Source organism: Plectrocnemia conspersa, unplaced genomic scaffold (genome assembly GCF_051122295.1).
Source record: "Plectrocnemia conspersa isolate PC_06_02 unplaced genomic scaffold, ASM5112229v1 ptg000009l, whole genome shotgun sequence".
Lineage (NCBI taxonomy): Eukaryota > Metazoa > Arthropoda > Insecta > Trichoptera > Polycentropodidae > Plectrocnemia > Plectrocnemia conspersa.
This window is the reverse complement of record NW_028277173.1, coordinates 19,399,449-19,419,936: the sequence shown is the minus strand read 5'-3', so window position 1 is coordinate 19,419,936 and position 20,488 is coordinate 19,399,449. Positions and strand designations below refer to the sequence as shown.

At 32.3% G+C, this 20,488-nt stretch overlaps 1 protein-coding gene across 3 annotated transcripts in view; it reads left to right on the top strand.

Annotated features, from left to right (window-relative positions):
- Nucleotides 1-20,249, top strand: part of RhoBTB (Rho-related BTB domain containing) — a 33,544-nt gene extending 13,295 nt beyond the window's left edge. Inside the window, exons 2-17 of one of the 3 annotated variants that reach the window (XM_088193726.1) lie at nt 10,320-10,519; nt 10,589-10,692; nt 10,756-10,953; nt 11,013-11,220; nt 11,731-11,823; nt 13,088-13,249; nt 13,316-13,401; nt 13,465-13,588; nt 13,698-13,835; nt 15,702-15,815; nt 15,887-16,057; nt 16,121-16,363; nt 16,437-16,585; nt 16,646-16,770; nt 17,016-17,151; nt 18,194-20,249. In XM_088193726.1, coding sequence (XP_088049852.1) covers nt 10,340-10,519; nt 10,589-10,692; nt 10,756-10,953; nt 11,013-11,220; nt 11,731-11,823; nt 13,088-13,249; nt 13,316-13,401; nt 13,465-13,588; nt 13,698-13,835; nt 15,702-15,815; nt 15,887-16,057; nt 16,121-16,363; nt 16,437-16,585; nt 16,646-16,770; nt 17,016-17,134 — 2,214 coding nt within the window. In that variant the 5' untranslated portion in view covers nt 10,320-10,339 and the 3' untranslated portion in view covers nt 17,135-17,151; nt 18,194-20,249. The remainder of the gene's footprint in view (nt 1-10,319; nt 10,520-10,588; nt 10,693-10,755; nt 10,954-11,012; nt 11,221-11,730; nt 11,824-13,087; nt 13,250-13,315; nt 13,402-13,464; nt 13,589-13,697; nt 13,836-15,701; nt 15,816-15,886; nt 16,058-16,120; nt 16,364-16,436; nt 16,586-16,645; nt 16,771-17,015; nt 17,152-18,193) is intronic. The other 2 variants (XM_088193727.1, XM_088193728.1) reach the window with 2 other exon arrangements.
- Nucleotides 20,250-20,488: the final 239 nt, after the last annotated feature.

Genomic DNA, 20,488 nt, shown 5'->3' with positions numbered 1-20,488 from the left:
TCTATTCCAAAAAACTTTTGCATTTATATTGCATGATCATTGTCAAGTTTCAGGCGATAAATCATACCAGCACGATACACCGGTGGTATTGTCGGTGACTTAAACCTGAAAGACTTAGGTTCGAATTCTATATGATAACGTTTTTCAATAAATTTGTATCGTGTCTTGGAGACTGAAGTTAGTGATTATACTTATAATTACGATCCATTATCACAAATTACGTTTTTCTTTTTTACTATTAAATATTATATTTTAATTTAACCATTTGAGTACCACATGTTTTTTTAATATTTTGTAAGAATTGCCAAAAATTTCTTAATTAAAAAGAGGGATATAAAAAAATTAACAACTTTTTTAAATGAGAAGCAATCATAATATTTTTTATACATAGCAGTTGTTAAACGTTTGTATATACATGGAAAAACCCTCAATTAATTATTTTGTATATTAAAAAAATATTAAAATATAATATATTGTTTTCAATAATAAAAAAAACAAGTTAAATAATAAATTAATATAAGGGCTTATAGCATAAAATTTTATATACTATGTAAAGTTTTTTTAAAATGTTGAGTGGATTCCATAAAATATAGCGATATTTATGTAGATATCGTTTAACGTTCTATTTATTGCTTATCCCAAATTGCATTACATTGTCGCTGCTTTTTAGAGATCTGTTTTTATGTGTTTTATGTAAAATAAACTTGCACATTCTTCCGTTATTTTAGTGCACATAAAAGTGCACTTAGCGGGTCTGGCCCTTAAGTACTTTAATGATTTTTGTTGGCGGGCTTTTAAGTGCGTTTTTTTAGATTTCATTATATACAATTGTTTTGTATCTTTCTGTGTACTATGAATGCCACAATACAATATTTTATATTTCTTAAAACATCTCATAATAAATAAATACCGTCAGATATTTTTAAATATATCATTCCAGGTGAACCGAAAATCTATTCTGTATGAACGACTCAGAGCCTGCAAAGCGGTTAACTCGTAGGCCGGTAGACCGCGATTGCGTTAGTTTCAACGAGAATCTCAAAATGTATTTTTAAAAAGCATAAAATTCTTAATAATATAAATTACTCTGGCTTATTAAAATATCATACATGACATATATGATATGATATAATCTAAAACGAAGCTCTCTTTTAATGCAATGTAGATAGATGCGTAATTATGTGCATTTTACCGTTGAAGTCATGATTTAGTAGAAGCATTATCACAAAAGTTTTTTTTATAATTCTTAAACCTTCAAGGTTCTGTCATATAATATGGCATTGAGCTTTAATATTCCACTAGCTTAAAAACAGCACATGACGTGAGGTTGAGTGTGATCGCGGTTTTCCGAGTAGTGTACTTTTTATTGTTGCGTTCTAAAGAAAGAACCCCGGGCGCCATTTTGATTAGTAGTTTTGAAGCATGAAAGGATTAGACGATGAATTTGATGAAATATGAATCACTCGAACCCACTCATAATTTGATTCAACAAAAGTTTGTGCGGAATTGAAGCCTCTTTTCGGAAGTTTGCCACCACTTTCTGTTACAGCTGAAAGTCAATAACGAGCTTGGGGGCGTGTGACAAATCGCCGCTCGGTTATTTTAGTCTCGCGCGCGCCACAGATTGTTGTTCGCCGGCTGCCGCACAGCCAAAACAAGATGCTTTGCTAAGTTTGACGTCATAGGCGCCACCCCGTCCGAAACTCCTCTCCTGGCAGGGGTTACCTTATGAGTTTCTATTTCAGACTCTTTGTGAACACACACACCCGCACAACGTGCCTATGTGATTTTTTCAGCTATCGGCCGATACATTGTGGCCTGTATGCGTTGTACATAATAGTTTTTATCTGATTATAGCAGTCACCTCAGTGGGTTTTGTGTGTAGCATTCTGACACGATCGATTTTGTTATGAGAGCTGGGATCTAGGGTCAAAATCCGACTTCAATGCCAAACTAACGACCGCAATTCTCTCCCGGTTTTTCTCTTTAATTTTCCTGATTGCCTAGATAGGGAGAGAGTATCGCAGTCGCTTGTAAGCTTTCGTTAATTTATTTCGCTCTTCTACGGTCTGATCGATTTAATGTAATGACATATAATAAATAACAAATTGCGCAATGTCTGTTTTTCAAATTACAAGCGAAATAGTATTGAGTCATCATTCCTATACATACATATCTTTCTGGACATAAAGTGGGACAGAAAAGCTGACCGTGTATGGTTCGCATTGCCTGTCTAAAATTGGGTGCAGAAGTTATCTGAAAGCATGTGTCCTCGAGCATCCAACATATAGTTCCCACCTTGCTCCCAGCGGTTTTAATTTGTTCGGCCTCTAAACCATATATCTAGAAAAAATAGAAAATAAAATCATATCCTTCCAATTATAAATAAATCCTTCATATGTATTTTGTTTTATGATATTTCCCTTTTTGCTAGTGTTTTAATTCTTTTTTTATATTGAAAAGTTATGTGACCTGTGGTGCAAAACGTATTTAACATATCTGCTTTAAAGTATCCGCAACTAATTAGTGACTCCTTTTCAAAAGTGAGAACTCTCGACTCTCTAATTGAGACGAAAACACACCGTGTTGACTTTAACGCGACATATATGCGTTTATTACTTATGTGTTATTAATATTATGTAAAAATACAGTACGGCTTGTTATTGTAATCGTTTAACGTAACTACACTAATCGACGAGCGTTAAAAATAATTTCCGACAGTTTAAGTCAATCGACGGAGGTTTCCAGTTTTCTCGAGTCTCTGAACTCATTAAACAATCGAGAGGCGCTGAAGTCTGCCGAACTTTGTACAGTCTGATGAAGTTCGATAAAAAAAAACAAAGTATGCAATCGTTTGTGCAGATTAGCGTATCTTGGGTGAACTTTTCACGGTTTACATTTATGTAGAATCTAGCTAGGTGTAATAAGCGTCCGCGTCAGACGCAGCGAAAGGTGGTTGACCAGACGCTCACAGTCGCACTCCCCATATCGACTTTTGCAAGCTCGGCAAAGTGGAAATCTCGTGAATGTCGAGATCGCGATAAATTTTAGCGTGGCGAACTAGCTCTTATTGGAAATTATTGGTATTTGTGGATAGGTGGACTCTCTTCTCTGCTTAAGACGTTTGAAAGATTGTAGTATGTGGTTTTGCGGGAAAATAATTTCGATTGCGCTGCGGCAACGCTGCGACACTATACTGAATTCAATGAGTGGTCCAGGAATGGTTTTTTCTGTCTCTATGGGGTAAACGGAACGACTTACATACAAGTAGGTAGTAGTAAAACCTTAATCTGACGTGTGCAATGCTGCAATAACCATGAATATAAAATCACCAAGGCTCGTGAGTTAAAGTTTAAAGACTATGCGTCTAGGGGGAATACTTCGGCATTGATACACGCTACTGAATAACGTATGAGTTTCTTCGATGCGGCTATGTAGTGAATATGTAGTCTTTTTAATACCGTAAGATTTTACATGATGACATCAAACTATTTGTGTAGTATTTATAATGTCACATAAGGTTCGCAATGCTGATTAAATAGTAACGTAATCAAGATAATTATCCAATAATTTGACATTTGCGTAGTAGCAGCACTAGTGGTATAAGTAGGTGACTTATACCTGAATCCCATATGAATCTTAAATTTTTTTAATTTCTATCGTATCTGTGAGATTTGAATTAGTGTTAAATATAGATCCTCTGTTTTGACATACATGCGGCAATTAAAAATAATATTTATTATATGCTGATGGCCTGAGTGTTTCAAAATATTCGCACAAATTCAAGGTGGTCAATCGACAATCGATTACCTTTCAGCATCACCAAGTGTCACATTGTCAAATTTTCCAGATCTCCTTACCCGGCGAGACTCTTTTACAGTTTAGGCGGAAGTGTTTTAAGCAGAAATACTTTGCTGATTTTCGCTTTGCTTCGCCAAATTTTGCGATAAGGCGACAAAGATGCTCAGCTTCATTATGCGGAGCGCGTGTCACTTAAATAATTTATTGCCGATTCGCATTCTGTATGATACGCTGGTTCGTAGCGTCCTCGAATATGGCTCCATTGTCTGACATCCGAGTGAAGCGATGTATAATTTATTTTTTCATTGTATTTATAATACTGTACCCATTGAAAAATCAACAAAGAGAACATAACAGTTGTTTTATATTTTTTAATGGAATATGTATTATACTTTATTCATTATAAAAAAATGTTTTGTAATGACCATACAAAGATGACCACGTTTAAAAGAGTCTTTGTCTCAAAACTTACGTTAATTCACTGTGACTGTGACTTTGTTACGTTAATTCACTGTGATTTAAAAAATCAGAAATAATAACTATACTTCGTTTCATTTAACAGAGTCCCTTGTAGCTTATTGTCATATACATTCTTATAGTTGTCACATAGTTGTCATATAGTTGTCATATACGTTTGAACTACTTCATAGTTATTCCGACACTTGCAGCGCATGGACATCTTCAAATTAGTATCGCTATAAATGATAATGATTGATAAATGATTGATTTCAACATAAACAAATATAGTAATATTTCTAATTACTCTAATTTTTTTTAAAATATAGAAAGGAGTAATGATAAGTATATCGAACGTATATCCGCATCATGTACAGAGCAAATTGGTTGGGCGTACACCCAAAGTTGTCATCTCTTTTTCACTTATGATGAAATGGATAGACCTCAAAGTGACTGTGTTAAAAGAAATGGAGTATAGATAATGAATATAAGTATTATTAGATTACTAATAATAAAAATAAAACATAAATTTGCTGATTCTTTAATATATTCCAGTAAGAGTCGACAAAGAAAAGTTACAATAATTTAATCCTTAAATAACATATTATAAATTTAACCTCCACCCCTACATACACAAACTAAAAATGAGCAATAATTTTTATTTATTGCATATTTTTCTTACTATAAAATATTTTTTGCTAAAAAATTCAGTGTTGTTTACACAATTCACTATTAACTGTTTCTTACATAATAAAACAAATATTTACAAACGAGCTGAAAATTAAATTTAAGAACTGTAAAATGAGCTCCTTAAATTATTGAAATAATTACAGTTTTTTATTTTTAATGCCATTTTATGCAAATATATTTTGTTTTATTAAATGACTGAAAAAATCACAAAAATCGACATTTTATTTGTAACGCACATCCCCGCTATGTGCGCCGGCGCTTTATATACTCTTCCTCTTAGAGAAGTGAATGGAAAAAAATACGCCTTTATATATTCGGGAATAGCTCAAAACGTCACGGTGGAACGCCAGTACTTATTTTATCCCAACCTAGAGTCTTCGCTATCGTCGGGTATATCTCTGCGCTAAACAAACCATTATTTTCACTATGTTTTTCGTACTTTGGAAAATATTTTTATCAGATGTTTTCACCAGGTAAAATTTCCAGGTCAAATATGAAACCGTTTCTGAATCTACGAACGGAACGGGGATAATCAAATCACATTTATTTGTTATTTGTTTAGAAATGCTATTTTACATCATATTTTTGTGGAAATGCGATTTATTGCTTACATGGGAGCTATATTCAGTTTTTGATTTTGACAGCATGACAGTAAACTGATTTTTTTTAAAGGGCTTGGGTTGTTATCTATCATGGTTGGAAACTACACATGATGCGTTGAACATATTTAGAGTGAACTTGACAAATTCATGTTTCGTGATAATTAACTACAAACTTATTCAAGTTGTATAATAATAATTTAATGGCTTGCGTGGTTTTTGGTCGATTTTTTATTTACATACTGTATTTATGTAAATAATGTTTTGAAATCGAATTTTCAATATGTTACTCTTCGTGGGATATTATACACATTTTTGAGTTTGCATTCTGACAACTCATATACAATACATACAAAGAAAAAATATCCACAATTTTAAAATAATAAAATAATATAGTTTTCTCAATAATTGTTACATTTCATTTTACATTCAAATGCCTATTTTGCATAGCGAATTTTCCAGCACAGTTTTAGTAAAATCATGAGTCATGTATTACAATCGATCTCAATTATTATAGCAGACTTGCCAGCACTAAAATAATGTACAAACATAGCATTCTTAATTAATTGTATATCGAAATATTAGTTCAGGAAAATAAATAAACGTCACCGACGATCCACGTGCAGTCACTCACTGGCAGGTGCGTTTTTGTTTACATGTCTGTTACGCAACGAGCGCCTACCGGAAAATCCATTCGTTAATAAATTTCCACTTGACGTCACGAACGACGTAAGCAAACACACATGTAATGTTGTAATTGTTATTGTAATTAACAAATTGAAATTCACGGATCGTTCACCGATGCGCGCTAACTAACACAATATTTCATTAATTTGCGCTTTCGTTTTCTTCCACCCATTGTATTATACGTAGTATATGTACACAAACAATTCAAACAGTAGTGCGATATAAATAGCAGATGGTACGTGTGTCTGTCAACGCTAATTCGACGATTCGCTTTATGGCTTTATATTGATCAATTCGTGTTCGAGACAACAAATAGGGCATGTCGGCGAGCCCTCTCTCGGCTCAACGAACTCTCATACTGACAATAAATAAACTCTTGTTATTGCAATTGTGCGAATGACCTAAGTCCAGTATAAATAACAAATATACATATATATCGCTAATACATTAGCGATTTCCAAATTGTTGCTTCTGCTGTCACAGTCGCTTATACGTAGCTCAGTAGTTTTTTTTTTTAAATTTAATTTTAAGCAATAAGTTGTTCTTCTAAAATCTTAAAATTTACTTGTCGCAGTTAATTGTTAACGTGGCTAAACGCGTTAAGGGTATTCGGAAAGTGAAGATATTTCTAAGACATTTTATCTCGGGACTGACAACGCCCTTTTATTTATTTTGCAACATAGTTGCAATGAATTTAAACGCTGTAAAAGTCTCGCCCTTGCTATTTATTTAGATTTACGATAGCCCAATATTTCGGCAGCCATTGTATACAAAGCAATTATGGGCATTTCATAAAGTAATTCGATCGTTAAGCAATTTTATTTTCTTTATTTTTTATTAAGTTCATCAGTGATAACGGATGACTTTCCACTCATTTCTTCATGAACATAACTTCTTGCTTAATTACATTTAAATCACCCTTAATGAAATTGGCACATAATAAACTTAAATTATTAACGATATTCAGAGCTTCGTATGTATCTATAATATATACCAATAATTGTGCAATAAATGTATGTATTTATTTATTTATTAGATTAGTTTCTTTGCTATATCATAAATGGATACTGTATCGTCCCACCGGGAATTATCTCGTTGTCCCGCCGGGCCTATCCCTGATCAATTCGAGGTGGGAGAGTCGTTATGTGGTCGATATTTGAAATTAGTGCGTCACAGTCGGTAAAGGCTTTTCAGCCTTTATTTTCAATATGAGGATAATGACTAAATTGCTACCATACATATTATAAAAAATGCTATAAAATATGTATATAATATTTATTTGCCGCATACTTTATAACTGACATGATGTACGAATTAATAGCCAATCGCGGATCAGTTGTAGCTGGTGCCGAACTGTTGACATCAGGGAGAGGCAGTGTGTTTAGTTGGCCGGATCGGAAGTAGCATTGATCTTAAGGACAGGATCGTTCATTGGCGTCGATGTATCAACACATCCTCAGTTCAAAAGTCTCATTCTAAGCTGCTCGTATGAGTAGAGTTGTGATTCATTTGGTAGAGATCGGCTGATTTTCGAGGTCGGTCGGCGAGAAAATTATTCTCTCGTCGACCGACCAGTTGCGGATTTTAGTAAAGGTTTGAATCAAATAGTATATGTGTAGCTCGTAGTTAGTGTGTTAAAGAATATGTAAGCCTCACAGTTCGCAAGCAGTGTACGAGGAATCCAAAACCGTATATATTATAGTAAACTTTAGTCAATATTATTGCGCAATCTCGCTTTTGCTTCCCAAGCAAGTAGGTATTAAATTTACGATAACAATTTTAAAGTGTTATCACGATTTCGATTTCAATGTATGGTATATGATTTATTAAAATTGGATTTAATTTCTCGTTTTTGCGTGAGGATCTCGGTTCAAATTAGTTTTATTTAAATATATGTATTGGAAGAAATTAATTTTTAAATGCACAGTTTTCGCTGGACTACTTCCTTTGCTTACGTGTGATTTAGCAGGTACTCTAGTTTGTATTTATTCGCTCTTTCAAGGTTGTCATATTATGATATTTAAAAACAGTGATTGTCTATCATTGCTACCCACAAAACTATATGTAAGCAATGCATATATTTTACAAACCGGGTTGATTGAAATTATGTTATATTTTAATCAACTGATAATTTAAAGATCGATTATGATTTTTTGAATCTTTTAATTAAATACAACTGCTAGGGGTGCTAAGCCGCGCAATGTGAAATTTCGCTCTGAAACTACCATTTTTGTTCCAATGGATCCAGAATACTAAAATAGTTCATTTTGCTTTGAAAGCTCATCGTTAATTGAAAAAGTCACCTAATAACCTTAAGCTCAGTACCACGATATAGAAGATTAAATGAAACTACGACGAAGTTGTTGAAATCACATTGATCACGTCGTCAGCGCACTGACGACGCAGAGAACGAAAATGACCAAAACAAATCAGTCAAATAGAATTATTCACTTTGAACACGCGGAAGCTGCGCCAATCAAATCTTTTATCTTAGCTGGTTAGCGCGCACAGGTGATAAACAGTGTTAAAGAATAAACGAATAAATGCAATTAACCTACCAGCGTAAAATGTGCTAATTGAGCGCACGAGAGTTCCGCACGATAAAGATAAGCGAATATACATATATTTGAAAAAATATATGTATTGTGCATATCAACGTTTCGACAGTCGTTGTTGTTACATTTTCATAGTAACTATAACGCATATACAGCTATCTATATACGTTCGGGATCGAGAGAGTAAAATATTGTACTTTCCGTTGGTTCATAGTTTGCTTCATTTGGTTTTTATATAGTTTGGTTCATCTTTTAAAAAATACCCGGTTCGTCTTAATGGAATCACCTGATATTTTTAAGTAGATAATTCTTTGGAATAGTAGTCTAGTCGCGAGCTACCGAAATGACCGTTTAATGGGTGGCGATAACCTTGCCTCACCTCCTTTTTATATGAGTCAATTTTTTCATCTGACCAGTTGCATATGTACTACAAAAGGTCAGCTCGCCATTATACTCGCAAGTTCGTCAAACGAAAATAAGGATAATGTCTCATATATAACTTTGTACATGAATTTTATTTAAATCTGTTTTCATAAGTATTTTTTTTTGTATATGAAAAATTTGTCATTAGTCCTTATGGGACATAAAACAAATTGTCCGTTTAATGGCAGCTGGTGAGTCGCCCATCAGGGATTCACTTCGCAACTGAAGATATCATTTTAGTATTTGCTTTATAAGATGTCCTTCCTCTTCAGGCGTTTCCTGTATTATACGTTAAATCCTTCGCAAGCTAATTAGGATGGCTCGTCAGTCTTTCTTTATATTTTATGTTTGCCTTGTAGATCTCTTCTTTCACCACTGCCAAATTCAGGTTCCAGTGGATGTATGAATTTGGAACAAACCATGGGGCATTCAATATCATCCTTAGCATTTTATTGTATCTTTGGATTATATCTATGGGACTCAGTCTGGAGCCCCAGTGTGTGTGTGTGTGTGTGTGTACTTAGCATTGTAGTCCCCTGAATCTATCACCATAAGTAAATTTGAAGGTTTTATATTAAAATATATTCCGTGGTGGCCGTTCACCTTATTTTTTTGACCTTAACAATCATACTTATAACTTAGTCTTAACTAAATATTATTATATTTTATTTTAAATTATTATTTATATATTTTGTCCTTAAGGGTTAACGCAGTTCATTAATATATTACGATATATTTTATCATGCTAGTACTCTCAAACCCATTTCTGTAAAATTAATATTATTTTATCATGCAGTAGCAATAGGTTATCAGTATAACTTATAATAAAAACAATCGTTAAAATTTGTTAAAACACAAAATACAGCAATTTATGTAAATTTACACAAACAACGCGTAATAATAACACCACCATGTCTATATTTAGATTTTTTATTTGTGTAATAAAAGCTATATTAACAATATTGTTTTCCAGTGTTCTTGCTAGGTATCATCTTTATCATTGTTTACACATTTTCTTGCTCCACTTATACTATGTTTGTTTTTACATTTAAGTATATATGTTCATGTTTATGCGTAATACTAATTATAAATGTGTATACCATTTCAGTGAAACAAGAGTATGGCAGAATGGATAACGAACAGCCACATCAAGAGCTCGTCAAGTGCGTCGTCGTCGGCGACACCGCCGTCGGTAAGACAAGGTTGATTTGTGCTCGTGCTTGCAACAAACACGTCTCGTTGTCTCAATTGCTAACCACGCACGTACCGACTGTTTGGGCCATCGATCAATATAGAATTTATAAAGACGTGAGTAAAAATCTATGTATCAATATCTAGTGTATCATAAATAATGCATTCAATTTATAAAATATACAGGTTTTGGAGAGATCTTGGGAGGTTGTCGATGGTGTGAACGTTTCACTTCGTTTGTGGGATACGTTTGGAGATCATGATAAGGATAGACGATTTGCGTATGGACGGTAAGTTGCATATATATTAATTGCCAAATTAGCTTCTTGTTGTAATACCAACATTAATTTCAGGTCAGACGTTGTATTGCTTTGTTTCTCGATCACAAATCCAGTGTCGCTTCGCAACTGCGGAGCGATCTGGTATCCGGAAATACGAAAGTTTTGTCCGCACACGCCAGTTTTACTCGTCGGCTGCAAGAATGATCTCCGATACATGTATCGAGATGAGACGTACTTGTCGTACTTTAGGGACAGAAGTCCGTTCGTCAGGTACGTGCATGCTTAACTTTTATATTAGTGCAGGTTTATCAATATATGTGTTATTTTAGGGCGACTAAAAAGAGCGATCTAGTGATGCCCGATCAGGGCAGAGCTTTAGCGCACGAAATCGGCGTATACTATTATGAAACATCTGTATTTACATATTACGGCGTCAACGAAGTGTTTGAGAATGCCATAAGAGCGGCTCTGATGGCACGACGGCAACAAAGGTTTTGGATGACTAATTTGAAGCGAGTCCAGAGACCATTATTTCAGGTTGGATTTCACTGTTTTACTAAAACTTAATTTCTGCCCCAAAACTTTGTTATATTATGATAATTTTGCAACTTCTGCTCGAGATCTTTGTTGGATTTATTTTAAATTGAGTATAACTAAAAGTCAGAAAGTAAAACTAGTTGAATATGGCATGTGATCAAGAAACAGATCTTTTGAATCTGATACATTTTACGGCATTGGAATGACCATAATAACTCTTGTCACCAAAAGATGCATATTATACATTATCTGATTATCTGAAATTAGTTCATTGTGCATCTAACATATTGCAATGAGTTATTGTCATCTTGAAAGTTTATTTTGTGCAGTTTAAAAGTTAATCTCTCATTGATGGTTCATCTCTTTTGTTAATCATGAACTACTACAAGAGCTTCTATGAATGATTCTGAATGTCAACATTCATTTTAAAACTGTTCAACCTACGTTCTATCAACATGTAAAGTGTATGATTAATGGAGCCATAATCAAATTAATTTATTTATAATTTAGGCACCCTTCAAGCCGCCTAAGCCATTACCACCAGAAGTCGTCGTTGGATCGAGTACTTATTCAGAAAATATGACTAACATGTACTTGACTCAGGTATGAAACTATTTATTTATATATTTTTACATCTAGTGGCTTTTATAAAATCATAGGGCATAATTAAAAATATTTTCTTGTGACATCCGTGTGTTTAAAAATAGGTTTTCGTCACGTAAATTGAATGTAAAATCAATAGTATTGTATCACCTTGAACTAAAATAAAGAATAAAAATAAACATTTATCCCATTGGAGATTAAACAATGGACATACCTTGCACAAATAACGTTTATTTAAGTAGCCTTTTTCCCATTGGTAGTGCAAGGGTGCATATATAGTGGAGTAAAATACATAAAGTACTATAATAAAAATATAAAAAATTACATGGGAAAGTTCGTTTGCTTTATTTTTGGAGTTTTTAAAACAATTGTTATAAATAAAATCATTTCTAACTTTCTAACAATTTAATAATAAAATAATTCATATGCATATCTTACACATTATACAATTCTCAAATAGAGGATCAGTGAATTTCTTTACATATCTTTGACAAGGTATCATATTCTCAACTTCTCTTTTAATTTTTGAGAGAGGCCTAATTTTTGTATGGGCGGCTAGTTTTTTACTGTTTGAAATCATTTATCATCTCGAAATGTCTTATACAGGGCTGCCGAGAGAATGATCAGGTCTCGGTGCTTGTTGTTGATGTGAGGCCCCCCAAACATTTATGTGACATCTAAAATATAATATTTAATGACTCACAATTCGCAAATTATGCGTTTTCTTGTATAAATAAAAATAAAAAGATGTAAATGCAAACCATTTCATATTTTTTTCACTGTGATCCATAAAGAATTGTAAAAAGTTATAAACTGATAGATGAAGGAACAGAGATTCGGTACGCGGAAACTCCAGACTCATATATACATAATGACACAACCTAGAAACAAGTTTATTATAATACTTATGCTTGTATCTTCAGTTATCAAATACATTTTTTAAGAAATCAAAATATTACATTATTGAGGTAAAAAAAAAATTTTATAACATAATAAATATGTGTATTTTTTTGTACTATATTTTTTAGAACTTTAATCAACTCTAGTATACATCTCTAGTCATGTATTAGTATTATTATAAACATAAAAACATATTTATATTCAATTTAATCTACTACAAGCACTTAAATTTATTATTTAGTATTTTAAACATATCAAATTGAATGCAACTTATCGGCTAAAAAAAATTATGCCTAACGATTAAAAACTTTCCACAATACTTTAGTATAGATACTTGATCAAGGATTGTTTTTATATGTTTTAGGTTTATACCGATATGGTTTTGGTCGTCGGAACAAAATCATTCTCGGTTCACAGATTCATAATGGCGGCAAGTTCAGCCGCATTCCATAGACTTTTGACCATGGACTTGTCTATTTATCACAGCAGCGATATGGGTGCAAGGAGTTCGAGTGAATCGAGCATGGTATGTACATCTAAGCTATACGATAAATCATCAGAAAATTTATAATATTACCTCCATCTGATCCAGGTGAGCACCTTCGGTGAAGCCACTGCCGGTGAATTCAACGAAGACACTGAATATCTTATTAGACAAGATCAATCAAAATCAACAAAGTAATTACTTTATTGCATTAGTTTATTTATTCAATATTAACGATCATTTATTATGCGTTGCAGAGTATGGGAGCAGATGAAGCGACGTTCTTGTCAGATACTTCCGTCAACTGAGAGCATCAAGAAACTGTCGGACTTACATAAAGAACTCAATCATCCAGCTTTCATTTCTATTAAATTAGTTAAAGTAAGATTTGCAAAGTATTAATTCAGTTAGGAAACTTTATTGTCATACTGTGCGAGTATGTTTGCATATAACGTTAGGAAGTCGTTAATTTGATTTTTTGTTTATATAGAATGATAATCCGACCAACAAACAAGCGCCAATGCAGACAATCGTAACCTTGAGTAAGATCATCACTCCAAAGGCGATTCAACAATGCCTACGCTTTATATATACTGGTACTCTAGATACTGACCTAACACAAATGCAGGTAAATATTGAAAATTTGTAATAAAAAGAGTAAGATTTTTTTATTATATGTATTCAGTATCTCTCATGGAATTGTAGGCAATTGCTTATTCAATTATAACTGACAATAAACCGTACATGTAAAAGTAATATAAATTAATAACTGACCTGACTTAACTAACAATATTGTTATTGAATATTTAAAGTTTGATAAATGTTAGCACTGACGCAATTTGTTTTGATCTGACGCTCGCCGATTTAAGAACACAATGACACATACCCACAAATATAACAGTCGAGGCTTAATCTTTAACGTGTGTGTGGTAGTAGCAATGAGACACAAATTAGCTGCTATAGAAGACTTATTTACGTTATATAAAATAATTTGTTGTGAGGCGTCGATCAGTCATCGCTCTTCCATCGCAACACCAAACCAAGTGATTCATTTCCCTGCCGCTACGTCAATCTGGGTTATCAGTCTCTAGGGTGGCCAAATAAACCGATCTCATTATGGAACCCCTCCTTAGCAATTTATGCTGTAAAAGTAAAACTTTTTTGATATTTTGACTGGTGATTCTCGACCTTTTTTTTACATGTATTTGAAAAACATATGGTTATTATTTATTTCAATTTAGATATAAATTATTATGCCTAATTGTCTAACTATATATTGAAAATTTGTATTAAAATCAAATCAGAGGTTTTTTAAAATTAAAGTATTTTTTGAAAATATATACATATATATTTATTTTAATTGTGTAAAAATATTACTAAATCCTTTAGAAATTCAATTGCCTACAATTTAATGAATATAAAATTGTATATATATTTGTACAATTATGTATTATGCTGATTATTAATAAAATATCATGGTTCTACAATCTTTTACACTGACATAAACCACAGTACATTGACTATGAACAATTGTGTTTGGATATGATAAGGTAAAATGTAATGAAAGAAAAATAAAAATGAATTTGAGATGATGTAAGCTAAAAAATGAGCGGCTTTACTAGGTAGTATACTTAGTTTTAGTTTGCGCGCATATTAGAGAGTTTAAGCAAATTATTTGCGCATTCATTAATAAAATTATTATTCTATTGGTTGAATACTAAACAACACACATACTACTAAACATACATACGTCTAATGCTTTCTATGCTAGTTATAAAATTAGTTCTGATATATATTTTTGTAGCTTTATATTTATATTTTCTACCTTACTCCTACTCTGTTGTGTATTAATGTCAGTGTGATTTATATATTATATTCAACCTTATGAATACCTTTGTATTTCGCATTCCGTTTCCTGCACACAGACAGCGCCGATAGGACTTTTTCTGGTAATTTCAAATATAATAATCATGTTTGTAGCTACACATGTTTAGGTGTATATAATTTGGATCAAAATAGATTATACTATCATGTTTGATGTGCACTTTCAACGAGCACAGAATCATTCATTAGTCATTGAAACAATCGGTTGTAATTGTTCTTGTGTTATGAAAAAAATATCACAATCAAAAGCTCTACTTTTGCATACTTTCATTAAATTCATGATTTATTTCTTAATAATAGTATATTATACACTCGTATAGATGTAATTATCATTATATTCGATAGTGAGTTAGTTATATTTGTAATCTCATTAAAATTTAAAAAAAATGTGAAAACATTTTTCATTATGTATGACGCTGTCATTATTGTTTTACTTTTCGCTTCATACATATTTGTTTTTTCTATTATTTTGACTTTATCAAGCATCTGTGTTGATTGATGGTTATGATTAATATTTGATAAGTACTGGTTTTCAACATTTGGAATGTGATCATCAGCTAACTATTATGTATATTAAAAGATTAACTCATCTTTTACTTTAATTTTGTAGGAGATTCGTCAAGCTGCTGAATTTTTAGAACTGACTCATCTGAACGCTCTGCTAATGGCAATTCAATCTAGTCAACAACCGATGAACGAGGAAGCAATGCTACTCTACAGCAATGTAAATATATTTTATTTACATTAAATGTGTTTTTATTCTTCGATTCAATTTAAAATGTATCTTATATATAGAGCATGAAGAATAAATTACAAGAATTGTGTATCGAGCACGGTCTTTTCGCTGATGTCACATTTGAACTGGACGATGGCACACAACCGGCTCACAAAGCCGTCTTAGTCGCAAGATGTGATCCTATGAAGGCGATGCTGCAAGGAGATTTTAGAGAGAGCACGGCTAGAATTGTAAGCTTCAAGCTTTAATATAATACTGTGTGTACAAATAATTAAACATTAAATCAATTATAGATTACATTCCCGGGCATCCGATGGTACACATTCCACAAGTTGATGTGTTACATGTACACAGACTCGATACCTCAGATTGCGGCAGGAAGATGTGTCAGTATATTGGAGCTGGCTAATAGATTGTGTCTCAATCGCCTGATCAATCTCATCGAAGAGAGGGTGACGGAAGATCTTGCGAGGGTTTCACTTGCTGATCCGAATGAGGCAGTCGATTTATGCATCAGACTTTTAGAACCAGTCAAAGTATATAAATAAAATATAATTTTGATGTATCATTTATCTGGCTTTTATTTGTTTTATATTTAATTGTTTACAGCTGCACAACGCACATTATTTAGCCGAATGGTGTATGAATCATCTCTGCGTTAATTATAATCGACTATGTAAGATGTCTCCGAGATCAGTGCGATTGTTGCATCCCGAGAATCAGGAGTATCTCAGTGAAAATAGATGGCCGCCGGTGTGGTGAGTTGTTATGCTTTTTTTATTTAATACAATTTTTAATTGATTGAATTTGCTTTTTAGGTATTTGAAAGATTATGATTACTATCAAAAGTGTTGCAACGAACAAAATAAAGAGACGAAGCCATCATTGAAACGGAGACAGGAAGGTCGAAATTCCGGATGTCTCTGCTTTGCAAGTTGGTGTTGTTAGTTCCTTTTTTTATAATTATTTTATGCACATTATGTATTGTGTTTATTGTTTTTCAATATGCTAATGAGCATTGCACTTTTTGGTTGTATCAGTTTGCTGCAAGTGAAGTGTCTTAAATTTTTTTTTGTATGGCCTTTGGAAGCCTTGTATAGATTTGACATTTTACTCGCAACATTTGAATGACTATAACTATAAAATATTTACTAGATGTGAATACATAAATTGATTCATTTATAACAGGTAAATCGAGACGATCAGAAGCCATAGAATCCAATCCTGATGTGTCGACAAGCTTATTTCAGAGCAATGCCAATTCTGTCGGACAAGCCCTGGACGAAGAGTCCACTGTACCACTCTGACAACAGCCTCAATGGAGGTATATACATATTTGATCATATTAGTAAATTTTAATGGTTCCTTTATTACATAAGGAACCCAATACAAGAACAGGTTAACTAACATTTCAATCTAAAAAGAGTTATAATATTCACAAGATTACGTTTCATAGGCTCTTTCAAATAAAAACACTTCCGCTACCTAATGTAGAACAAGCGAGCGGAGACTTATGTTAAAATATCTTTTAGTTAATTTTTAATCACATTATTAATGCAATTTATAGATTTAAAATGAAATTCTGGTGATGAATATATATAAATAAGTTTACTTTTCAGCCTTATAAAATTAAAAAAGTACCATACGAGCGTTTGAGTGATATAAAAAGCGGTTCTGGAAAATTCTTTTCATATCCCTTAAATTTAGAACATCATCGTTGGGTGTAAAGTGTACGAAAGATTTCACACCTGCCTGGCTATTGGTATGGGAAGCCGGCAGCTCCCACTGCAAGACATGAAGGCCAAAGGCCTGAGAAATAGACAGATTCAAAACGTCAACCGCACGAACGGTTGATGACGGGCGACTGTAAACACGAGCACGAGTAACGGCTGAAGTTCTAGTGCGCATGGGTGACCAATTCAATTCCCGATAAGCAATTCATGGCGCATGCGTATCGACTGCGCAAAACAGCTGGCCAGCCAGCCCGCCCGTGCTGCAGTCAGCTTTAGCCGCTCCCTCGGTATGGTTGTCTGTAGCCGATTTTCTGTGCGATTACGTTTCATAATTACGTGTGATCACTACTAGTGATCTATAATTACACCTAAAAAAATGGTTATTTCGGAAATTTTTGTTCGAGGACAAACATTTTGAGGAGGACAGTCCTTTTCAAAGAACCGTCTGGTCACCTTAGTAAAATAAAACTCAAACGATTTATTTTTATAAAAAAACATTTTATCTCTGTATTCTTTAAAAATTGTACTGGTCAAATCTCACGACTTACCAAGACGGATGACCAAAAAACAATACTATACTTGTAAATCCAATATGAACAGTTATCTTAATTAAATGTGAATGCTATTTTTCAGATCTCTGCGATTCGTCGTCCTCCTACCGGTACTGATGTGTTTCATATGTACAATCCTCACAATATTAATTGTATTCCAAATTTATACATAAAATATTGCACGATGATGTACAAGGTAACATAGAATTTTTTCGCACGACGGCGAGAATTATTCGCGGTAGACCTCCAAGAAACATGCAAAAACGTATTATTGAAATTTTATGTTGGTTACATAAGCATGTGAAAGCTATTAACTTTAATATAGGTGTAATTTGATTTTTTATTATATACATATATATATATAAATATATGATTACACTTGATGTCTAATCATATTTAGATGTATATAATATGTATTTGTCAGTGCAATACTTGGACCAAAAATAATCCAAAAGTGTTGATTAGATTTTATTGCATACGTTTGCATAAAGTGTATTTATAATGATCCGAGAATTTCATGCAATTAAATTATAGCAATAATAAGATAAATCATATGATTTTATCATTTATAATGGCAGAAATCGCAACTCGTTAGATTGTAACATATTCAATTTAGTTTAAATCTGTTTCCTTATAATAAAAATGCTGCCAATATAATATATACGTAAGGTATTTTATACTTGATTTTTGACAATTGCAATGTCCATCTATGAACAAAAAAATGATATAAATTATATAAATGAAAAAAATAATTTTGTACTTACGATTTTGGATATCTTATATATCAACGTACAAGAATGATTAGTAATATTACGGTTGCTAATTAGATTATCTGAATTTATTGCATGTTATATATTATTTAAAAAAAACATTCGTGTCTTTTCAATGATGTCACCACTCCGGATCATAATTATAATAATGAATAAAATAAATTGCTCATTGACAAAAAAGGTAGTAAGACGTTGTGAACCAAGATCTACATGCCAATCTCCTTGACGATAATTGTGAGAGGGATAAGTGCGAAAAAATTGACAGCCTTTTCTCTTATGTGACACACACACTTGTAAATGTATATTTTTTAAACATTTTCATAACTATAAGTTAATTAATTAAAATAATCAAATTTTAGATGTATATGAAAGATAATCACACCGCTATTTGTGTCGACTATTTAAACTTATGAACGTCTTGCATGTCTTATTATACTGTATCGAATTTAGCGAATGGTTACTAAGCAGTATTTTAGAACTCGAATGTGATTCATCTTTTGTATATGTGTAGCTCAAAAGTCGTTCTAATAATGCCTCCGTAATAAGTATACAGGGGAGTATGAAAAATCTTTTAAAAACGGGTATTTATTTCCGACTCTGTATATTATAAGTCATATTCTTTACTAATGGCATAACTACCTCTGTTTATATTAATATTTAATTTTAATTGCGTATTAAAATGTGTTGGTCGGTGGGAAGAGAAGAATTGTAGTTGTGTTTATAATAACAAATATAAATTAGTATAACAGAGTATTTAATACACGACTACGAGTTGGTGCCTTGAGCTGGAAGCTTATGTTGAATTGAAAAAAAAATATCGAAGTGATCAGATTAGCATGAAATGTAATTATACGGCGTACTTAGAGATTTATCTAATTTATTGTCTTAGAAATTATGCCATTAGTATTTTTTTAAATTGAAAAAATCAGGCTTGATATTGAAAATATGTCAATTATACTTCTTAAATGTATTGTAATGCACCTTGTCTTAAAATCAACATTTTATATTGCTTTTTATATTTGTAATTTTAGATCTGATCATAATGATTAAAATTCCTTTAAACCTGATTCATTAGATTTCACATTTATTTTATTATTAGAATCATGATGCTTTACAAATATTGCCAAGTCTTAAAAAGATGACATGGGCTGGTCCCTTTTTTATTAATTGTATAAAACCATTTTATGTAAATTTTAAAGTAAATTTTTAGTCGAGCATTCAGCCATGTGTGTTAGTTGTTCAAAGCCATCCAATATTTTATGTATATTTTAAGACAATTCAAGTTCTAATCGCTTAATGAGTGTTTCGATGTATGTATTTTGTAAGTCTCCATCGTAAATCTAAAATATTAAATTTTATTAAAACTTTTTTTATAATGAATTATTCAGCTTATTATATTATATTATAAAGTCGATGTATGCATTAAAGATTATGATTTCATATAAAGTTAGTTTAAAAATTCACAGGGTATATAATTTACAAGATGCATTTAAATCCAATTTATACTCGATGTATCTTTAAATGTATTTAAATTAAAATATATAAAAAAAACAGGTTAATTATTTGTACAACACAACAGTCGCACAATAACAAATGTTAAATAGTTA